The 22638-nt window shown below is 37.1% G+C and overlaps 1 protein-coding gene and 1 long non-coding RNA gene across 7 annotated transcripts in view; one reads left to right on the forward strand and one right to left on the reverse strand.

The window, feature by feature from the left end:
* Nucleotides 1-19008, forward strand: part of KCNMB2 (potassium calcium-activated channel subfamily M regulatory beta subunit 2) — a 306818-nt gene extending 287810 nt beyond the window's left edge. For all 3 annotated transcript variants that reach the window (XM_055381799.2, XM_063704399.1, XM_004038033.5), the window contains 3 exons: nucleotides 41-211; nucleotides 2636-2831; nucleotides 17124-19008. In XM_055381799.2, the coding sequence (XP_055237774.1) occupies nucleotides 41-211; nucleotides 2636-2831; nucleotides 17124-17408 (652 nt within the window). In that variant the 3' untranslated portion in view covers nucleotides 17409-19008. The remainder of the gene's footprint in view (nucleotides 1-40; nucleotides 212-2635; nucleotides 2832-17123) is intronic.
* The window catches only part of LOC129532439 (uncharacterized), a 257939-nt gene that overhangs the window by 74643 nt on the left and 160658 nt on the right, over nucleotides 1-22638 (reverse strand). The window lies entirely within an intron of this gene.

Consider the following 22638-nt stretch of genomic DNA (forward strand, 5'->3'; position numbering starts at 1 on the left):
AACTAAACTTAATGTAAGACCATATTGTTTTTAACCTCAGAAATATTTACCAGAAAATCAGGGACCATGACCTCCTGGACAAAAGGAAAACAGTCACAGCACTGAAGGCAGGAGAGGACCGAGCTATTCTCCTGGGACTGGCTATGATGGTGTGCTCCATCATGATGTATTTTCTGCTGGGAATCACACTCCTGCGCTCATACATGCAGAGGTAATACCACTGGGTGGGTGGAACCCTGCTGTTTGTCTCCTCCTCCATCCTCCCCCATCACTTAGGCAACCCTAAGGTCACCTTCCTCACCTTCTTTCCTGATAAGAACTTTGAGAAGTTCCTGGTAAATAATACTTTTCAATAATGTTATCTAATAATAATGATACATATAGCTCTACATATAATCTGGATACCAGGTGTCAAAGACTTCTACTTCTTTAATTATCACAATTACTCTATAAGGTAAGTATAAATATACTCATTATAAAAACGGCAAAACTGAGGCTCAAGAGAGATATGATTTCCCCAGTGTCATACAGCTCTTGCTTGTGGCAGAGCTAAGATTCAAGCCCACATCTCGCTTATTCCAAAGTCACTGTTCCTGCCACTTCACACTTCTGTCCGTTCCCCACCCTCCTCCCTTTTCCACCCCAACCAACCCCTCCATCACCTTCCACGTGAGTGGTTCTCAACTGTATATTCCAACTTCCCCAGAAACTCTTAAAAATGCTAATACCCAGCCCCCATCATCATCAACCCAGAAGGTCAGATTTAATTGGTCCGGAGAGGGACCCAGTCACCAGTATCTGTTAAAGCTCCCCAGGTTGTTCTAATGGGCCTTCTAGGCTGAGAAACACTGCTATGCATCAACTTTTAAAAATAACAGATTTTGAATCTTTTCATTTCAATATTTGCTGTAGGTGTATTGAATGGATAGGGAGGCAAATAAATTGTGGGATAGCAAGTGTACTCCTGTCCTCAGTAAGCCATGTAGTAAATCCCACCAGCATCTCTAGCTAACTGTTGTCCATAAATTGGACACTCTAAACATAGGCGAGCCCAGCCCTGATGTATCGAATGGGGGGAAGTCTCACAGCAGTTCAGCTTAAAGAAACAAGACCTTTTCAAATGAAAAATTGAGGTTTCAATCCAAAAGAAAATGAAACCATTTTGTGGCATTTGTTTCTCCATCTAAATTAATACTTTCATTTTAGAAGCAAAATCTAGCTGAAATACAGTAATTTGCTGAAATTAAGGCATCATCTTTCACATTTGTGGCTGCTCTGCTCTGTTTCTCTGATGGCCTTCAGCTGTGCTCATTTTCTATGAAAGTGCTGATGCCTCAGGCCCCAAGTGGTCGTTGATTCCAAAATGCTTTCAGCTCTTCACATCTGGTTAGAACCATCAGAGACTTTTTCCTCAGTATATAAGCAAAATGTGACCACCCATGTTCCAGGAAAATACAGTTTGCCACACCAAGGGAGGGGATCAGGTCTAGTATCCTGCTTCTGGAATAAAACTTCACACATGCAAAGGGGCAGGAAGCTGTGGATGCCTGTCCAACAAAAGGAAAGGGTATTAATCTGCAAAGAAAACATGTTTTCCCATTGCTATGGTGATCAGCTTATACCCAAAACCAAACCATCAATTGCTGGTGTGTTAATTCCTAATTACAAATGTTAATCTTGATCATAAAATTAAAGGTATTTTTAAATGACCAGTTGACCAATGGGCAGCTGGAATCCTTCCAGGTGAGAGGTAACAGGGCACCCTTATTCATCCATTAGTCTGCGTAAAAGGGTTTCTTTTCCATTGTGTTTGTGGGGAGACAGCAAAACACAACAGAATGAGCCTGGGCCTTAGAGAATTACAAGATTGGATCATAATTTCCATCACTTACTGCCTATATGTCCTTGCATATGTCATGGGATTTCTCAGTTCACTCACTTTTAAAAAGAAATTACTACCCAACTTGCACAGCTGTTGAGAGAACAAAAGAAGGTAATGTATGTAAATTACCAATTAGGGTGAAAGGAATGTGCAGTAAGTGATTGCTCATGACATAATGAAAGGGTTGAGTTATCTTTTTTCCCTTATTAGAAAGACCTTAAGGCATTCTGTCACTGTCCTTCCATCTCTGTCAAGCTGGACCACACGACCCTCCACTCCTTTGCCATCTCTCCCCTCCTTCTCCCTCACACCTTCTGTGCCCACAAACTGGGCTGGGGAGGGAGCTGGGATGCAGAAAGTACAAAGTAAAACATACAGAGGTAGGGGCTGGAGCATGTCAAGAAGCTGCCTACAATGTAGAAATACAGGGTGAGGACACGTGATGATTTTAAAGTATGCCTCATGTTACCAGTGAGTTCCATAAGGGAAAAAAGAACTTAAGTCAAGCACTGGAGAATACCATATCCAGTGGAAGTCATTGAAAACGTTCTCACGTGTCCAAGTTTGTCTATGTTACACGGTAGTTTGCTTAAAGCTGTTCTACTCGAAGGCCTAAACTTTACACAGATAGATCATATTAGAGATTTAGAAAAGATTTTTCAGCTTCAGGAGATGAGAAATAATTCCCTCAGACTATACCTTTCTCACTATTAGCTCTTGGGCCTGTGTTTACTCTCACCCCTTTCTCTGTAGCGTGTGGACCGAAGAGTCTCAATGCACCTTGCTGAATGCGTCCATCACGGAAACATTTAATTGCTCCTTCAGCTGTGGTCCAGACTGCTGGAAACTTTCTCAGTACCCCTGCCTCCAGGTGTACGTTAACCTGACTTCTTCCGGGGAAAAGCTCCTCCTCTACCACACAGAAGAGACAATAAAAATCAATCAGAAGGTAGGAACTTGGCGTACTGCATTTCAGTTACCCCGCAGAGCTTCACACCAGGCTCTCTGCCTCTGAAGTTCCCCTTTGCCAGCATTTCAAAGGAAAATACTTCCAGGAAGCAGAGCCTGTCTCTTCCATTCAGAGAACTTGCTATGTGACTCTTGCCTAGAAAATATTTATTTTCTGTGCAAGTTGTGGACAAATCATTCCTACATTTGTGGTAGTGCAGATTTAGCTTTCACTTCCATTTGAAAGGGTAAATATTAATATATCTTTACACAAATAGACTGAGTCTTTCAAAGCAAGTATGCAGCTTAGAGATGTACAAGACAAAACCGTGGGTTTGTCCTGTACCTGGGAACCATCAAGTAAAGGTGTATTCTGTTTGTCCATGGTCAATGTCATTTAGTTCTGTGACCTCAGGGATATAACTTAACCTTTCTGATCCTCAGCTTCCTTTTCTCTAAAAAGTAACAAATGGCCACCTTGCAAGGTCCTTATGAAGATGAGTCCTGAGCATGTACAATGTTAAGCAGAGCATGCTACTTTCAACCCATGGTCACTGTGTGTGTGTGTGTGTGTGTGTGTGTGTGTGTGTGTGTGTGTGTGTGTGTGTTCTTCACATATGTTATATTCATAGAGGCTGAATTTTCCAGTCCACTAAGATATTCAAGTCCACATGGTAGATATTCAACGAATGTGTATTTTATTAAAGCTTTACATAAAATTTACATTGATAAGGTCTGGGATGACCAGGAAGGTGTCAGCAGAACCAACTTGCCATTACAATTTTAAGTTAAATATATTGAGTTTTGGATTTGTGGTAACAATTCGATATGCAGAATAATCCCATATGCCAAGACAACTCGATGCCACTCTTGGCTCTTATTACCAGGATAAACCCTTCTGACCTCTAATCTTTCTTGTAAAAGCTTTTCTTTTCATTAAATTGTCAGCACTTAAATGAAATAACTTATTGAAAAAAATGCAGTAGATTCAAGGTTCAATACTAGCACATAGAGAGTGAATAGGATTTGTTTCTGACAAACCCACCTTGAACTTTTGTTACAATAACTTAAAGGAATTCTTGCAAATATCTCTGAGGACTCAACATAATAAATATTTCAGAGAATGTTGTTTGAAAATGCTGGCTCTGATTTTCTTTCATTTGTAGTAGCCACAAATAATACCAGTCCCAGCGCTGTGCTGCAGTATGTAAAGCCTAGCTCTCTCACAAAGTGCTTGTCTTTCAAGATCTTCCCTTAAGTCACATTTTAAAATCAAAGCTGACCAGTAATGACAAATGCCTATAAAACTCTTAAACCTGAATAGGCATCAAAAAGTGGGACATATTTTCATTTCCTCATTTTGACAATTTATCACTACAGCCCTGTGAATGCATTATTTAGGCTATAAACGGAGAGGGAAGCTACCAATAAATGTCCCAGATATGTATTCAGGACTGGTACCTTATTTGCTCTCAGCATAATACTAGGTCATCATTTGTTTTATTGGCCCCACTATCTTGTTTTTTAAAGTAAATTATAACATACAGAACTGTGCATGAAATGAAAAAGTACAGCTCAAGTATGACAAACAGATTCGTAACCACCGTGTAACCATCTTAAGGGTAAAGAAATACAACATTTTCTGTACCCCAAAAACACCCTACATGCCCCCTCTCAATAACTACAGGCTCTGCCTCCACCAAAGACAATTATCCTGACTGTTTATGGCAATTACTTTCTTACTTTTCTTTGTACTTTTATCACCTAAGGATATATCCTTAAACATATATATTTTGTTAATAGTTTTGCCTCATTTTTAAGCATTATATAAATGGAATCACATAGAATACTTTCCTTTCTGTCTGGTTTTCTTCACATAGTGTTATGTTTGTTAGATTTATTCCATTTGGTTACAGTTCATTCATTTTCATTACTGTATCATATTCCATTGTATGAGTATGTCTGTTTATTTATTCATTCTACTGCTGATGGACATTTTGAATTGTCTATAGTTTGGGACTACTACAAGTAATTCTACCATGAATATTCTCATATATGTCTCTGGTGCACAAGCACACACACTTCCATCAGGTATAAACCTGGGAATGGAATATTTAAATCACAGAGTATCCATATCTTAAAGTTAAGTAGATAATGCCAAGTAGTTTTCCAAAATGTATATGCAAATATACATTCTCACCAACCCTATGGGTATGAGAGTTCTTACTGCTCCAAATCTTTGCCAACATTTGGTAATATCTGTAATTTTAATTTAGCTAATGTGGTGATATTTCCTCATGATTCTGATGGCTAATGTTATCAAGTGCCTTTTCATTTATTTATTGGCCATTTGGGTATCCATTTTGGGCTGTGTCCATGCAAGTTGTTTGCCCATTTTTCTGTGGAATTGTTTCTTCTTTACATTCAATATAGGAATCATTTAAATATGAACCTCTGTTGGTTATATGTGTTGTAAATATCTTCTCGCATTATGTGGCCTTTTCACTCTCTGAACGTCTTTCAATGGAAGAAACTTCTAATTTCAGTGTAACCAGATTTTGTCAATCTTTTTCTTTCTGTTCAGTGCTTTTGCTGTTCTGTTTAAGTCTTATGCCCACCCTAATATCATAAAGTCATTCTCCTAAATGACATTCTAGGTGTATTATTGTTTTCCCTTTCATGTATACAGTAAAATCTGACTGGAATTAATTTTTATATATGGATCAAGTTTCTTTTTTGTTTGTTTGTTTTTTCATATGGACACCCATGTGCTCCAGTCCATTTTTGAAGAGATCACACTTTTCCTCATTGAATTATTTTTAGAATCTCATTTCTTCCTCTGTTTTATCAGAAGTTATCTATTCTGTTACTATTCTTTTTAAAGTCAAAAAATAACAGATACTGGTGAGGTTGCAAAGAAAAAGGAACGCCTATCCACTTTTGGTGGGAATGTAAACTGGTTCAGCCATTGTGTTCAGAGAACACAAAGCAGAACTATCATTCATCCCGGCAATCCCAGTATTGGGTATATACCCTGAACAATACAAATTGTTCTGCCACAAAGACACATGTACATGTATGTTCATGGCAGCAGTTCTCACAATAGCAAAGATATGGAATCAACCTAAATGCCCATCAGCAGTGGACAGGATAAAGAAAATGTGGTACATATACACCATGGAATAATACTACGCAGCCATGAAAAAGAATGAGATCATGTCCTTTGCAACAACCATGGATGGAGCTGGAGGTCATCATGCTAAGTAAACTAACACAGGAACAGAAAACCAAATACCACATATTCTCACTTATAAGTGGTAGCTAAACATTGAGTACACATGGACATAATGAATGAAAAAGCACACACCAAAGCCTGCTTGAGTGTGGAGGGAGGAAGGAGGGTGAGAATTTAAAACTACATAGGGTACTATGCTTATTACCTGGGTGGTGAAATAAACTGTACACCACACCCCTGTGACATGCAATTTACCTATGTAACAAACCGGCACCTAAACCTAAAATAAAACTTCACAACTTGCAATCTTGACTAATCAAAGACATTGAAACATTTTAACTCCACTTTTTTATTCTTTTCCCAACTTATATATTATCATTTTTATGTTATGTATACTTGAAGCTCATGTAGACATTACTACTGTTGTTGTATATAGCCAATGTTAATTTACATGGATCCACATTTTTCCATTTTTATTATTCGTATTCCTTTATCTCTGTTCTTCTACCTAGGATCATCTTTACTAGTATTCATTTTAGTGCAATGACATCCCTAAAAAATGTTCTCATTTTTCATTTGTCTGAAAGCATTTTTCATTTTATTTTTCTTCTGGAAGGACACATTCACTGAGTATAAAATTCTAAGTTGTCTATTTTTTTTCCATTGTCTTCTGGTGAGCATTGTTACTATTCAGAAATCAGCCCTCAGTCTAATTGCTGCTTCTTTGAAGGTAATCTTGGCCTATTTTAAAGATTATTTTATTGGTTTTTCTACAGTTTAACTATTATGTGCCAATACATGCAATTATTTTTATTTAGCCTACTTAGCATTAGCATTTCCAGGACTTCTTTCCCTGCTCCTTAATATTCTTTGTCAATTTTAGAAAATTCTGTCATTATCTCATCAACATTGTCTGTAGTCATTCTCTGCCTCTTCACCTCTGGGACTCCAGTTGGCCACATACGAGGTTTTCTCATTGTATCCCCTACATGTCTTATGCTCCCTTTTGTTTTTCTCCCTCCTTTTGTCTCTCTTTGCTTCTTTCTGGATACATACCTATCTTCTAATTCAGCAATTCTTTCCTCTGCTCTGCAGATCAACTGTTAAACCCATCCATTGAGTCCTTAATTTCTCTTACTGTGTTTTCAATTCTAGAATATCCAGCTGAGTCTTGTTTTATCATTTCTAGTTCTCTGCAATATTTTAATTATTGTCTTTTAAATCTTTCAACATAAAAAGTAAAATTATAGTCATTATAAAGTCTATTTTGATATCTTCACTATTTGAAGCCCATATATACCTGTTCTGTTTTTGTTTTCTCTTGTTTGCTTTCATGTTGTCTTATAATATCTGGCTATGTTTTATTAGGTTTCTGATATTATATTTGCAAAATTTTTATAAAAAATAACTTCAATACTAGGATAATGTTACAATGTCATCTTTTCCAAAAATTATTTCCACTTACTTCTGCCAGGTACAAGCCATTCAGGACCACCTCATTCTGACTTCACAAATTGTGATATTCAAATCTGAACTGAAGTCCCTATGAGGACCTATGTATTTCAGGCTGACTATTCTCCCAGGATGCAGCCCTTCAGAATCCCAACCCAAAGTGAATAGGGGAATTATCAAGACCCCAGCTTGATAGGCCCACAATCATAATTCCTGCTCATAGCTCTGCAAGGCTGTCAAAAACGCCAGTTAGCCTCCTGGGCTCTCACCCCACTTCCACAATCAGCAAATGCTCCCAGGGAAAAAAGGCACCAAACATTTGGCTCACTTTCCTGGCCCAGTGATTCTTTACTTTCTAGAAAGCTAGCCTCTGCTTTTAATCTGAAATATACACACTGAAAATACACAATTATCTCCATGTCGAAAGGTCATTAAACCATCTTCATGCAAAATGAGGAATATTCAAGATAATTCTGGCAAAAACATAAACAATTTTCAATGTCAACTCCCCTTCCTGTTATCCTTCCCAAGCTCACCAAAAATAATGGTCTCCCTCACAGTTACCAAGAAATGGGCATGGTTGTACTGAGATACATCAGGCGCTACTGATAATAACTGTCCTAAGACAATAGGAGGTGAAAGGATATTAGTCAATCTGTCTGCATCTTGGTAGAAAGCATTTTATTTTTACATTTTTACCCTCTTTCACATAGTTTTTCTTTAGCCTTTAAACCCAGTGCCCAACCTCTTGTCAACATTATGACCGAAGCTGCTTAAGCTGATAAACTGTCATGCTCTCCTGGAGCCACTGGCTGACTAATGGGCTCTGGGAGCTACAAGAGGGCTCAAGGGTCCCTGCCTCCCTTGGCTACAAGGCTGTCACCAGCATCATAAAAAACAGCAGCTGAGTATTAATTCACTATGGTTGTTGCTTGTGAATACCTCAATGTCCATCTCCTTCAGGAGTTTAAAACCTCTTTTACTCACCAGGAATTCCCAAAACATGCCCCTATGATTTGAGGTTAGATTAAAAATGTAGTTTGGTGCAAAAAAAAAGGAAACTATACCCATTTTTTGGTATATGGCATAATACTATATATCTGTTCTGATGATGTAGAAAAATCCAAATTCAGTTTCTCCTACTATACTCTCACAACACACTGCTAACTCCAGGTGTGTGTGGGGCTTTTCCCCACACATAATGAAGGTGAGCTCAGAATAATAAAATAATTTTCCCAGAGTTACACATTCACTAACTAATTATGTCTGAATTAAAATCTAAGTCTTTTTATTTCATCATGCTTGCTCTTAAAAGAGTAAAACATTAGAGCATCCCCTTGAGAGAATAAAGACAAGAGTTCTGAAAAATCCAAATTCTATGAATTATTTATCCTGCTGATAGATATTTTGGTGAACAGGTGAGAATCTACACCATTCCATCCTATTCCAAGAGGCACTTAGGATCAAGTAAGAAACAATGAGCAAGGAATAGAATTATCTGTGATCCATACGTAAGATTAGGACTGTATATTCAGCACCAGTTTATGTAGAGTGGATATTAAACAGATAGAAGCTTACCCTGAAAGGGGTTAAAAAAAAAAAGTGGGGGCGTGGAGGAGGGGAATATGCCCTGAAATTTGGCATTTGACATCCCATAATTAGCATCTTAAATTTGAGATATTTCTTAGACATTTGCTGAAACTGCCTGTAGACCATAGATTCAGAAACACTTTGTGACTGACAAAGTTTAGTCACTCCTTACCAAAGTTGAATCTGGGACAGCTGAAGAGGGCACCTTTGTGTATAAGTAAAAGAAAGAATGTGCCAGAAAGAAGCTGATACTGAGCATCAAGAAGAAAAGCAGGGGGAAGGAACCTAGTGCTTTTCAATTGCCAAGAGAGAGGGGCGTGGTGAAGATTCAAGGTGAGATTAGATATCAGCCTCACTTTAGGACTAATTGGATACATCAGAATCCTAGGGATTCCATGGTTTAAGCTCTCTGGATATTGTCTAATCCCAAAGCGCCGAGAAGATTGTATCTCCTTAGTCAATTTCCTAGGTCTTTCAAGTTTCTTCTCTACTCCAAATCAAGCAGAAGTGCCATAATAGATATGAGATCTGTGGGCAAATACAGGAAAGGAAAATCTCTCTGTAGTGGGACCTTTGTCTCAATACTGAAAGAAACAGTCATGCATAGCAGTGTGAATTCTGTTTTCCTTTTCACTACTAAATTCTTGGAATGGTCCACTTGCCAAAATCAAGCAGATACTAGAAGTTCAAACTAAACAAGTCTAAGGTAAATGTTGTAGGATCCACTTTTTTAAAAAGTTGACAGTAAAGAGCATGAAGTCTCTAAAGGAGTGGGAAGAAATGAAGTCTCAATTTACTTTCTCAACTCACCTGTTTATCACTAATGTTCAAAAAATTCAAAAGTTCAAAATATATTTGTGAATCCAAGGCTACCAGCTGGGGAACTATACATTCTTTGAACATTTGAGCTATGTCCCATTCTCAAGCATAGAATGCAAAGTCTGGTACATTATATATGCTTAATAAATATGTGCACAATATTCATTGTTTGGGAACACTAGAAAAAGTTCCATTGACTTTGGAACTAATAATATTTATGTTTCACATGAGCAATGCTTTTTTTCCATTTTTGGTTTTTGTTTGTTTGTTTGTTTACGTCATGGACATTGTAGACTAGGACCTGGTTACTAAGGAGTTCTTACAGTACATGTGTGGCCCACCTCTATGATGGTACAGTCTTTACTGAAAGGCTTTTTAGCCACATTCTCAATTCATTTCATCACCCATCTGTGTTTTTTTTTTTCTGTTTCACTATACATTCTATATTGTTTATGTTTTTGTCACCTATATATAACATGCTACATGGTATATTGGAGCCAACAAATATCGCACGGATTTTATCAAATTTCTAACCCCATTTCAAGAATAAGACACTTCCCTCTTTATAAAAAGGCAAATGAAGAACACACCTTTCCCTTGAAGTGATCTGAGAAATGGATAGCTCCCTTCCTACCATCACAAGGAAAAGGAGGCTGACAGTGAGGTTATTCAGCCAAAAACACTCTCTTACTGCCTCCTCCCTTCCCCACATCTTTTATTTTTAAGATGAAGGCATGTCACTCTTCGCTTCACACAAGCCTAGTGAGGCATGTCTGAAAAAAAGCCCAACAGGTAGTTCTCAAAACTTCTGTCCATCATGAGAATAAAAATAACTATTCTGAAAGATTCTGGAAGAGAGGCTAAGGAAAAAAAAATTTAGTCAGTTCCCCAAAAATTGGAGAGAAGATGCAATTGCTGGACCTTCATTGCCCATGTAAGGGAAAGGATGATCAGAAGACATTGACAGGACCCAAGGTTTTTCAGCTGGGAAAGGAAAGAGCATGATCATGGGTCCATCTCTGTGGTTTTCAGTACTAAAGAGAAGTTTCTGTCTGTCAAGAATCTAAGGATTGGGAAAAGCAGTAAGATTTTATTAACAAAACTCAGTATTAAGAGAGATGTAAGTCTAAATCTTCCACTGAATGGCTGCTTCAGAGGTTTGATAGATTTATATAGTCACATGTTAAGGCACAAAAGAAAGAATGACCTATAGCCATGGTAAAATATTAGCATATTTTTTATCAGTACTAAAATATATTGTATATATAAAATTATTACCCATATATTATTTCTGTTAAATATCATACAGAGTCTAAAAGCTAAATCTTCCCTTTCCCACACCTCCCACCAAAAAAGAGAGATCTAAAAATGATGGATGTTTATTTTTTCTATCTAAATTACATTTTTCCAACTAAGTGTATATCTCACTTAGTAAAGTTTTGTTTATTGAAATGCATTCTATGTATTCAAAACCAAAGACATAAAAATACCCTCTGAACACATGATAAAATCATAAGATAACTAAATCTTCACTCTAAATTCACACCTGCCTAAGAAACATACTCATGACTATCATTTGAGCCACAGAAACAAAAACCTAGGCTCCTAGTGTAGAATTCAGCACAATGCAAATCTCCTAAGACAAAAAGGCAAGGGACATGAGATGACAGCCATTAAACAGGACTGCTTCTGTGAAAACCATGCAGCTAGTAATTTTCTCGTCTTAGAGATTTCATAGTTTAGTATGTGATGCTTGATTGACGACTTTTAGACGATCATGTGGACAAATGTGAAATTCCAATAGAAAAACATGTTAATGAAAATTTATTGAGGCTTTATGCATATTCATCACTTAATCCTCACAAAAAAAACCCTGCCATGAAGGCTCTATTAACCCCATTATATAGATTCAAAAAAATTGATTCTGAGAGGCCACGTAACTTGCCTACAGTCACACAGTAACCAGATCTCCTGAGCACAAGTTAGGAGCTTGTTATACTACTCACACATTCATAATCACCAAAGGACTTATCAATAATAAAAGTACATGACTGATTGACAAATAGTAGAATTTTCATTTTCAGGGGCAGTTAATGATCTAGTGACAGCTGGTTTATATGTATGTTGAAAAATGACAAGAGGAGAAAGAGCTAAAAACACCAGGGCAGAGGACCTTTTCTCCACTGGTATCTGTCTGTTGCTCATATGTGTACCATTGGCCCTGAGGTCCCACAATCAATCAAGTATGGACCATGCCTCATCCATCCAGCCCACATGCATGCAATGAAAGCCCAATGGCTTTCAACTTTAATTAGCAGCTCCTGTATTACAGTTCCGCCAGATGGTCTCAGTGGTAGTTTATATGAAGAATCTTACCTAGTGACAGAATTATTGCCATTTGTCTGACAAATGTTTCTTTAAAAATCTATATTTTTAAGCTGAATCAATTCACAAAAGCATAAGAAAAGGAAAAACTTCACTTTCAATGGAATGCCATTTTTACTGAGATCATTTCAATAACTTAGCACTGTTCACCACTGAAATTGCTACTATAAACTATCTTGGCACAAAAATATAAAGATACCTGAAGCATTCATAATCTAAATTGGCTTGGTTTAAATTCAACCAGAAATGGTTTGTCTGTTATTTTTTAAAATGCTTTGGTTCAAAAAACATTTCTAAAAATGTTAAAGAAATGATCAGGGCATCTTTGAAGATGTCCGTTTTTGAAGGACAAAAATTAAGGTATTCCCACACTGCCTTACACCCTTTTGATCCAGAGGCATCCAACTGGTAGGAAATTTGCTTCATGGCAGTCAAAGTCCAGTTTTCATACTAAATTATAACTGACTGAAAAATTCTGCTTTCTTGGTGATACTTTCACCCCCTTAATGCCTTGCTAGTACCAGGGGATTCTCTGCTCTACTCACCTATACAAATGTATTCACATTTATTCTTAGCTGGTTAAATTTTAAGGTGTCAACCAGACCTTGCTACAAGAACAGCACATTAAACATGGTTTACGATAAATGCCAGCATGCTCATCCTCCATTCTTAACTAATCAAAGATTAACTTCCTGCTGTTTATAGTCAAATGATTCAATGACTACAGTTCAGCAAAAAAAAAAAAAAAAAAAAAAGAGCAAGGTGCCTGTGTGCCCACTGATAAAGTCATGGGAAAGAGTAATTCAAATATATTTCATTAGCCAAAACTCTTTGTTTTTTAAATACTTTGTTTCTGGGAAATCTACTCGTCTAAATTTTTCTGAAATTTCAGGCTTCTACCCCAAAACCTATATCAATGTACCTCAAAGTTCACCCGCTTCCTTATCTGTGTCTCTGCATATAGTCATGGAGGTTGTGCATTGCACAGAGGTACCAATCACATTGTAAAAGTCATATATGTGAATATTTATAGTTACAATGCAAAAATTGGTAAATGACAGTAAGATGTGAGTTTTATAAAAAAAAAATAAGTTTATCAGGATAATTTTCCAACTGAAAATGATAATGTTTTGAAGAAGGAGCAAAGTGTTTCAACTCACACTAAAACACTGTACAGATAAGCAGTGATTCTGTCAGAAACCAATTTAATTCTGATAAATCAGATAAGTTAATCATTTGATTACATAAGGGGCAGGACAGTAAAAAGTCTATTGAGAGGTTCTTACCAATAGAGAAGAGAGTTAACCAAAAACCCAAACATCTCTCAGAAAAGTGATTTAAATCACGTTTTTCCAAACTTAAAAAAAACCCTCATTATTATATCAGTTTTGTCATGGCACATTTATAAACCAAGGAAAATAAGTCACAGAGATTTCCTCAGAGATAGCTTTTTTAATTAAAAATGTGTCCAACTATATCTAACATAAAATAAAAAGAAAAACTACAAAAAAGTGATTTAATTCCATCTGTATCTAGATAAGAAAGAGGAGAAAGGGAAGAGTGAACAGGAAGAGGAACAGAGAGAAAGATTTAAAGCCAGGTGGGGGTTGAGGGAAGGGCAAGGAAGGAGGAGATACAAAAGAAAACAAAATCCAAAGATACAAGTGTGTATTAATCTGTTTTCACACTGCTAGAAAGAACAACTGAGACTGGGTAATTTATAAAAGAAAAAGGTTTAGTTGACTCATGGTTCTGCATGGCTGGGGAGGCATCAGGAAGCTTACAATCATGATGGAAGGCAAAGGGGAAGCAAGGCATGTCTTTTCATACTGGCAGGAGAGACAGCATGAGGGCCAGGGGGCTGCCAGACACTTTTAAACCATCACATCTCATGAGAACTCACTCATTATCATGAGAACAGCATGGGGAAGCCACCTCCATGATCCAGTCCCCTCCCACCAGGTCCTTCCCTGACACGTGGAAATTACGATTTGAGATGAGACTTGGGTAGAGACACAGAGCCAAACCATATCATTCTGCCCCGGCTCTTCCCAAATCTCATGTCCTTTATACATTTCAAAACCAATCATGCCTTCCCAACAGTCCCCCAAAGTCTTAAATCATTCCAGCATTAACTCAAAATTCCAAGTCCAAAGTCTCATCTGAGATAAGGTAAATCCCTTCCGCCTATAAGCCTGTAAAATCAAAAGCAAGTTAGTTACTTCCAAGATACAATGGGGGTATAGGCAATGGGTAAATAGACCCATTCCAAATGGGAGAAATTGGCTAAAACAAAGGGACCACAGGCCCCATACAAGTCCAAAACCTGGACAGGCAGTCATTAAATCTTAAAGTTCCAAAATAATCTCCTTTGACTCCATGTCTCACATTCGGGGCACACTGATGCAAGAGATGGGTTCCCAAGGCCTTGGGCAGCTTCACCCTGTGGTGTGGTTCTGCAGGATACAGCCCCTGCAGTTGCTTTCCCGTGCTGGCTCTGAGTGCCTGCAGCTTTTCTAGGCACACAGTGCAAGCTGTCGGTGGATCTATCCTTCTGGGGTCTGAAGGACAGCGGCCCTCTTCTCACAGCTCCACTAGGCAGTGCCCCAGTGGGGATTCTGTGTGGGAACTCCAACCCCAAATTTCCCTTCTGCATTGCCCTAGCAGAGGTTTTCCATGAGGTCTCCACCCCTACATCAGAATTCTGCCTGGACACGCAGGCATTTCTATCTATCCTCTGAAATCTAGGTGGAAGTTCCAAAACCTTAACTCTTTTGCACACCTGCAGTCCCAACAACACCTCGAAGCTGCCAAGGCTTGGGGCTTGCACCCTCTGAAGCAATGGCCTGAGCTGTACATTGACCCCTTATAGCCACAGCTGGAGCAGCTGGAAAACAGGGCACCAAGTCTCAAGGCTGCACAGAGCAGCAGGGCCCTAGGCCATTTTTCCCTCAGATGCCTCCAGGCCTGTGATGGGAAGAGCTGTACAAAAATCTCTGACATGCCTAGAGACATTTTCCCCATTGTGTTGGCTATTAACATTCAGCTCCTCCTTACTTATGCCAATTTCTGCAGGAAGCTTGAATTTCTCCCCAGAAAATGGGTTTTTCTTTTCTACCAACATGGTCAGGCTGCACATTTTCCAAATTTTTATGCTTTTAAACATAAGCTCCAATTTCAAATCATCTCTTTGTGAATGCATATAACTGCACATTTCAAGAAAAGCCAGGTCACCTCTTCAATGCTTTGCTGGTTAGAAATTTCTTCTGTCAGATATCCTAATTCATTTCTCTCAAGTTCAAAGTTCCACATATTTCTATGGCAGGGACAAAATGCTGCTAATCTCTTTGCTAAAGCAGGGCAAGCGCAACCTTTGCTCCAGTTCCCAGTAAGTTACTCATCTCCATCTGAAACTACCTCATTCCAGACTTCTTTCTCCGTATCACTATCATCATTTTGGTCAAAACCATTCAACAAATCTCTAGGAAGTTCCAAATTTTCCTTCATCTTCCTGTCTTCTTCTGAGTGCTCCAAACTGTTCCAACTTCTGCCTGTTACCCAGTTCCAAAGTTGCTTCCACATTTTCAAGTTATCTTTATAGCAATTCCCCACTGGCCTGGTACCAATTCTCTGTATTAGCCTATTTTCACACTGTTATAAAGATACTACCTGAGACTGGGTAATTTATAAATGAAAAAGGTTTAATTAACTCACAGTTCCACATGGCTGGGAAGGCCTCAGGGAACTTACAGTCATGGCAGAAAATGAAGGAGAAGCAAGGCACATCTTCTCATGGTGGCAAGCAAGAGAGAGAACATGAGAGAAGAACTGTCAAACAGTTTTAAACCATCAAATCTCATGAGAACTTACTCACTGTCATAAGAAAAGCATGGGGGAAATTGCCCCCATGATCCAATCACCTCCCACCAGGTCCCTCTCCTGATACATGGTATTACAATTCAAGTGAGATTTGGGTGGAGACACAGAGCCAAACCATATCAAAGTGTGTAGAAATACAGAGCGGAGAGACATGTAAAAGAGGTAGCCAAAGAAAAGAGAGGTGAAAAGATCAAAAGAAAGGTAGCATAAGTTCTCAGGTGAGTGGTGATTAAAGAACTGTTTTATTCTTCCTTGGCTTATAGGAAAAGCTGTTTTATTTTTCCTTGGCTTATAGGAAAAGCCACTTTGGCACACTAAATGGGTCTGACCCACTCATCTCAGCTCTTTATTCAATATTCCTACATATTACAGATTTCTTTTTCAGTAATTCAACAGAAGTGTAGCTGTTTTTTTATGACAGTTGCAAGGTAACCAAATAAAATGAAGCCAAGATAAAAGGATAAGAGTATACTACTTTCCCTGAGAGAACTGGTAAGTTTTTATGTGATGTGGACAGACAAAATGATGGCAGAGTTGACATTCTGATTCCATAAAGAAGTATGTTCAATAGAAAATAATTAAAACCTATCATACCTAGCTATGGCAAAAAGAATCCTGGGAATCATTTAATCTATTTTACGCATGCAACATGGAATGATTAAATCAAGCTAATTAACATATCTATCATTTTATTTCAATCAATAAATAATATATGGGTGAGCAATCAAGGGACATCTTGGTCAGATACCTTAAAACATTGTTTTAATCAATGTGTTATTTATTAGGGTTTCCAAAGGCACCAGTTTGAATATGAAAAGAATAACCACCATGGTTATTTCACAGATCACTAATTTGGACACAATACTCCACCCCCTCCTAGAGTCTCAAACACACAGAGTATCTTCTAGTAACAGTTTATCTTATTCTCCACAGTGCTCCTATATACCTAAATGTGGAAAAAATTTTGAAGAATCCATGTCCCTGGTGAATGTTGTCATGGAAAACTTCAGGAAGTATCAACACTTCTCCTGCTATTCTGACCCAGAAGGAAACCAGAAGAGCGTTATCCTAACCAAACTCTACAGTTCCAACGTGCTGTTCCATTCACTCTTCTGGCCAACCTGTATGATGGCTGGGGGCGTGGCAATTGTTGCCATGGTGAAACTTACACAGTACCTCTCCCTACTATGTGAGAGGATCCAACGGATCAATAGATAAACACAAAAATGGATAAAATAATTTTTGTTAAAGCTCAAATACTGTTTTCTTTCATTCTTCACCAAAGAACCTTAAGTTTGTAACGTGCAGTCTGTTATGAGTTCCCTAATATATTCTTATATGTAGAGCAATAATGCAAAAGCTGTTCTATATGCAAACATGATGTCTTTATTATTCAGGAGAATAAATAACTGTTTTGTGTTGGTTGGTGGTTTTCATAATCTTATTTCTGTACTGGAACTAGTACTTTCTTCTCTCATTCCGCCAAAACAGGGCTCAGTTATTCATTTGCCAAGCTTCGTGGAGGAATGTAGGTGACATCAATGTGATAAAGTCTGTGTTCTGAGTTGTCAGATCTCTTGAAGACAATATTTTTCATCACTTATTGTTTACTAAAGCTACAGCCAAAAATATTTTTTTTTCTTATTCTAAACTGAGCCCTATAGCAAGTGAAGGGACCAGATTTCCTAATTAAAGGAAGTTAGGTACTTTCCTTGTATTTTTTACCATATCACTGTAAAGAAGAGGGGAAACCCAGCCAGCTACTTTTTTTCATCACTTTTTATTCATAACTTCAGATTTGTAAAACTAATTTCCAAAATATAAGCTGTTTTCATTAGCCAGTTCTACAATATCTTCCTGTGATTTATGTAGAAAATGAACACACCCCTTTTCCATTTAAGACCCTGCTACTGTGTGAAGAGATGATACTTACAAGGAGTGTCATTACCTGTGAGCTGACTGAATGTTGGTAGGTGCTCCATTACAATCCAGGAAAGTCTGTGTTACTGATATTTGTGTGGAAATCTTTATTTCATTTCAATTTAACCATTAGATGGTAAAATTAAGATGCTACTTGTTGGTAAAAATTGGTGGACTGGTTTCAATGGCTAAATCTGTTGTGGCAAATTAATGTGTTGGAATATTGCTCTTTGTGAATTTGTGCTTAAGTCAATGAATGTGTAGTATCTCCTTCTGACAAGCATTCCCTATTGGGATTTTAAAGCTATGTGCACAGAATATTAGTCTCTTCTACATGTTTTATTTTTCTATTTATAATTCCCTTTTTTGTTGTTATATTTTATACACAGAATAGATCTTTTTTCTAACACATATTTGAACTGAATAACAGACTTAAAGAAAGCCTTTGTTCACATTGCTATTTACTTTTGTGTTTGGGGGAAAATACGAGGGATTGATTTTAAATAAAAAACATTCCATCTTTCATTTAATATCAATATCAAAAGAAGAAGACAAACATCTATCTTTCTCATCTATATTTAAGTACCTTTTTGTAATGTAGTATCAAAGTTTTTTAGGTAATGCAAAATTTTACAAATCATTTGTGGAATGAATGGTAAAACTAATCTGATGAAATGGAAAATTATTCTGCAATATTGTAATTCATAGTTTGACTTTTCATAAGCAAATAAATCCCTAGGATGTAATCAGGACTTCAAATGTGTAATTAAATTTTTTTTAAAAAAATCTATTAAATTGCAAGATTTGAATACTTCTTGCATTCTGAGCTGACAAGCCCATGGTAGTCCAAAAATTTGTATTTCAATACCTTTAAAAATATTTTGAGTGATTACAAAGAAAGTTTCTTTTTTTAACACCCAAACACATACACATAATGTTGTGACCATTTGAAAAATAGGATGAAAAACTCTTTTATTTCTACTCTACTTTAAAACATATAATTCTGAAGATACTAAAGAAATATTTGAGACTATAGAGCTGAAAATGTGCAGTCTTTAATGTTCCTTAGGCTTCCCTTCGAGTGATCCAAGGGTGAAATATATGTGAGTGAAATTATCAGATGGGTTATTTTATTTTTACTTAATTCTGAATTTTTATTAAAAATTCCCAAATAATGTTTAAGATAACAATGTAGAAATTTTTAAATAATGACACCAAAAAGAGATTAACTGCTGCCTTCTAGAATCCCAACACAGCAACAGCCCCTTCAAAAAATTTAGATATATATGCAATTAATGCTCATTATTAAAAGAGAAAGATCTGGAACTAATAATGTTTTAAATGCTTTGCACATGTTAACTAATTTCATTATTTAACAACTCTATTGGACGAGGTATTATTATTATCTCATCCTACAGATGAGAATGTTGAAGCTCAGAGATGTTAAATAATTTCCCCAAGGCTATGCACATACTAAGATGGTGAAGAGCTAAGAAAACGGTCTGTAGTTTTCCTGCTATGGTGACCATTTCCACGACTTTGGCATCTTTTAGATAACACAGGGGGATTCTGAGGCTTGGAAAAGATTACAGGAGTGAAGAAAAAGCATTGAACTGGAAGTCAAAGACTTCAGTGGAGATACGGTGACTAGATGACTTTAAAGTTCTCAATTAGTCTTTTGACTTCTTTGACTGTAAAATTAGGAGGTGAAGTCAGCTGATCATCAAGGTCCCTTTTAACACTAACATTCCATCCTAGGTATGTGGAAAGAGGAATGAATATCATTTGCTAACCTTCAGAGCACAGGTCTGATTCTCAAACAGAATCTGTATATATTAATCTATGGATTGAAAAACAGCTTTTCTATTGATATTCCTAGTAAGTCTTTCATTTTTAAGCCCTAAAGCTATATTTCCATCTGCTAGAAGCAGAGCTCTGATCTCCATATGATTCATCAAGAATGACTTCCCTAAATGGTATAAACGTCTACACTTCCAAATCACTTTCATTATCCAATTGGCACACCCCATCTAAAACTTAATTGATTTCAGATTCTCTGAGTTGCAATTGTATTAAAACCCAGAAATGGTAAATGCACCAATGATTGCTTGCAAATAGCTATAATAAATATATGATTCTGTAGAAAGCTACTGGCAAAACACTAGCTGACACTGGTAATAACAATGTAGGCAATCATACAATACCTCTTATGTAGACCACGTGACATGTAGAGTTCCAGCAGGCTACCGTTTCCCATTGCTGTGAATGACCATGTTGGCCATGCTGTGAATGCATGGCATTTATAAAGCAAATATTATTTTCAGAATGTCAAGCCATAAATTTCTTACCACATTTCTGTGGGTGAAACATCTTAACACTGTAATCATTCCACTGGCATTAAAAGTGAGACCAGCAGGCTAGCAAAACAATATGAGTAATTGACTCAAGTGAGTTAAAACAATAATTGTAAAGCAATGGTTTGTTCTAATACAAGCATAGTTAAATTTCCTCCCTCCCCGACCAAAACACTGAAATGAACAATGGTTAAGTAAGTAAGGTAGTTCTCATTGTCCGTATAAGGAAGAAGGGATGATTAAAGGGTAGACACTGTTCCTTCTCTTCTTAACTTCTGCTCTTTTCTCTCTCCCTTGTAAAATAATTTAGTAAGAACAGTCACAGTTCTACAATAACCACTTCGATGTATGGATCATGTAGGAAAGTAGACTCAAGAAATAGTTTCAGGACTCCCCTGAAAAGTTTGTCAGCATGATATGCACAGCAGGACTGAAGAAATAACTTCTACGTTGAATCTGTTCCACCTTTCCATATTTGAAGTAAATGTAAGAAATAATACAAAGTATACAACCCTGCCTTATATTTTAAGAATGCCTTTGTAATCTACTAGATGGGTCAACAAACACACATGAAATTAAAAATAGAGAACAACAATTAGGTACCTAATCCACATGGGTGGGGATAATATTTACAAAGTATTGGTATGGGGCTTAAATGGCTTATGTATGTAAATATCAAGCATTGTATACAGCATATAACAGACATAATAGTAACTAACAGTAGTTATTATAATTAATAATAAATGTACAAGTCATATTAGTATATCCACTAGTAGTATATAATCTCTTGGAGCTAGAATAGCTCTAAAATGTCATTTTGCCCAAAATGCACATCAACAAATTCCTTCTATAGATTTTAAGCAGGAATCATCTAGCAATAGGAATGGTTACTACCTGAATCCTGCCAGTGATAGGACAGGTCACCACTTAATGCTAACATGTTTTCCTCATAACAAGTTGAAGTCTGTCTCCCTGTAATAGCTACCCACCAAATCTATACAATAAAATCAATACTCCTGCACTGACTTATTTTATTAGTGTTATTTTATTGAAATGAAGGAGGGGATGGGGAAGAGCAATTTCCATTTGTCTCAAACATAAGACCATGAAAAATAACCCATTCAGACAGAATTATGACATAAAGGGAAATTTATGAAGGTAGCACAAAGGACATCAGTTTTAAAAGATTAAGAATATATCCACTAGAACCCAAATATTCATGTATGAGTTAAACTGATGAACTAGCTAACTCCTTCTGATGTCTATGTTGGTTTTAATCCTGTACCACCTCTTAAGTATGATTCGGCCTTCTGAAAAGTAACATTGCTGAAACTCTGCATTATGTTCTAATTCAATCTGATGACAACCAGACTCAGAGTACTTAAGAGCATAGCTGTGCTCCTAACAAAATATTACTACAGTTGCCATGGGTTTGTCTTGGCTAAGGCACTATGAATTCTGCAGTGCAATACCAAAGAATTGGAAGAAAATGTCAGTCTGTGAATTCCCGTTGTGACTTTGTGATAAGTGTTTCATTGAGGTGGAAAAAGAAGTCATTCTCTCAAACAATATAATCACTTAACTAGGGTTTCCAGAACTGCTTTTTTAACCTTAAAACAAATTTAATCTCCAAGCCCTTGCAAGTTGTAGTATGACTTGTTACCAGCATAGTATATGAAGAGACCACAGAGAAAGCTTCAAAGTCCTCTATACCCTCCACACAACTTCACCAACTAGTATATTAGCAATACTAAAAATTTCTTTAGGTAGCAGACACAACTTATCTTCATAAAATCCTCTCTCTCTCTCTCTCTCTCTCTCTCACTCAGATTTTTTCCTTCTTTTGATTGCACTTGTAATCACATACCAGCAAAGATAATCTCCAGCAACTACATGTTCACAAAATCCCTATTTCTATAGTTACAGAAGGAGAAAACCCCAGTATTAATATCAGTCCTCACAAAAGCCAGCTCTCTTTGTATCTCCTGTCCACTACTGGGCCCACCAGTATGGCTCAGAGGATAGTAAACTCTTTGGGGCCAGACTTATAGCATGGCATTATATGCCCGCTTCTGTAATGATGGAGGCAGGGCATGTGATTATCTGCCACACTAAGTGGAAGTCAGATAATTCCTCAAAGGTCAACTGGTGTATGTAAAGAACAGAAGAAGGGA

This window comes from Gorilla gorilla, chromosome 2 (genome assembly GCF_029281585.2).
Source record: "Gorilla gorilla gorilla isolate KB3781 chromosome 2, NHGRI_mGorGor1-v2.1_pri, whole genome shotgun sequence".
NCBI lineage: Eukaryota > Metazoa > Chordata > Mammalia > Primates > Hominidae > Gorilla > Gorilla gorilla.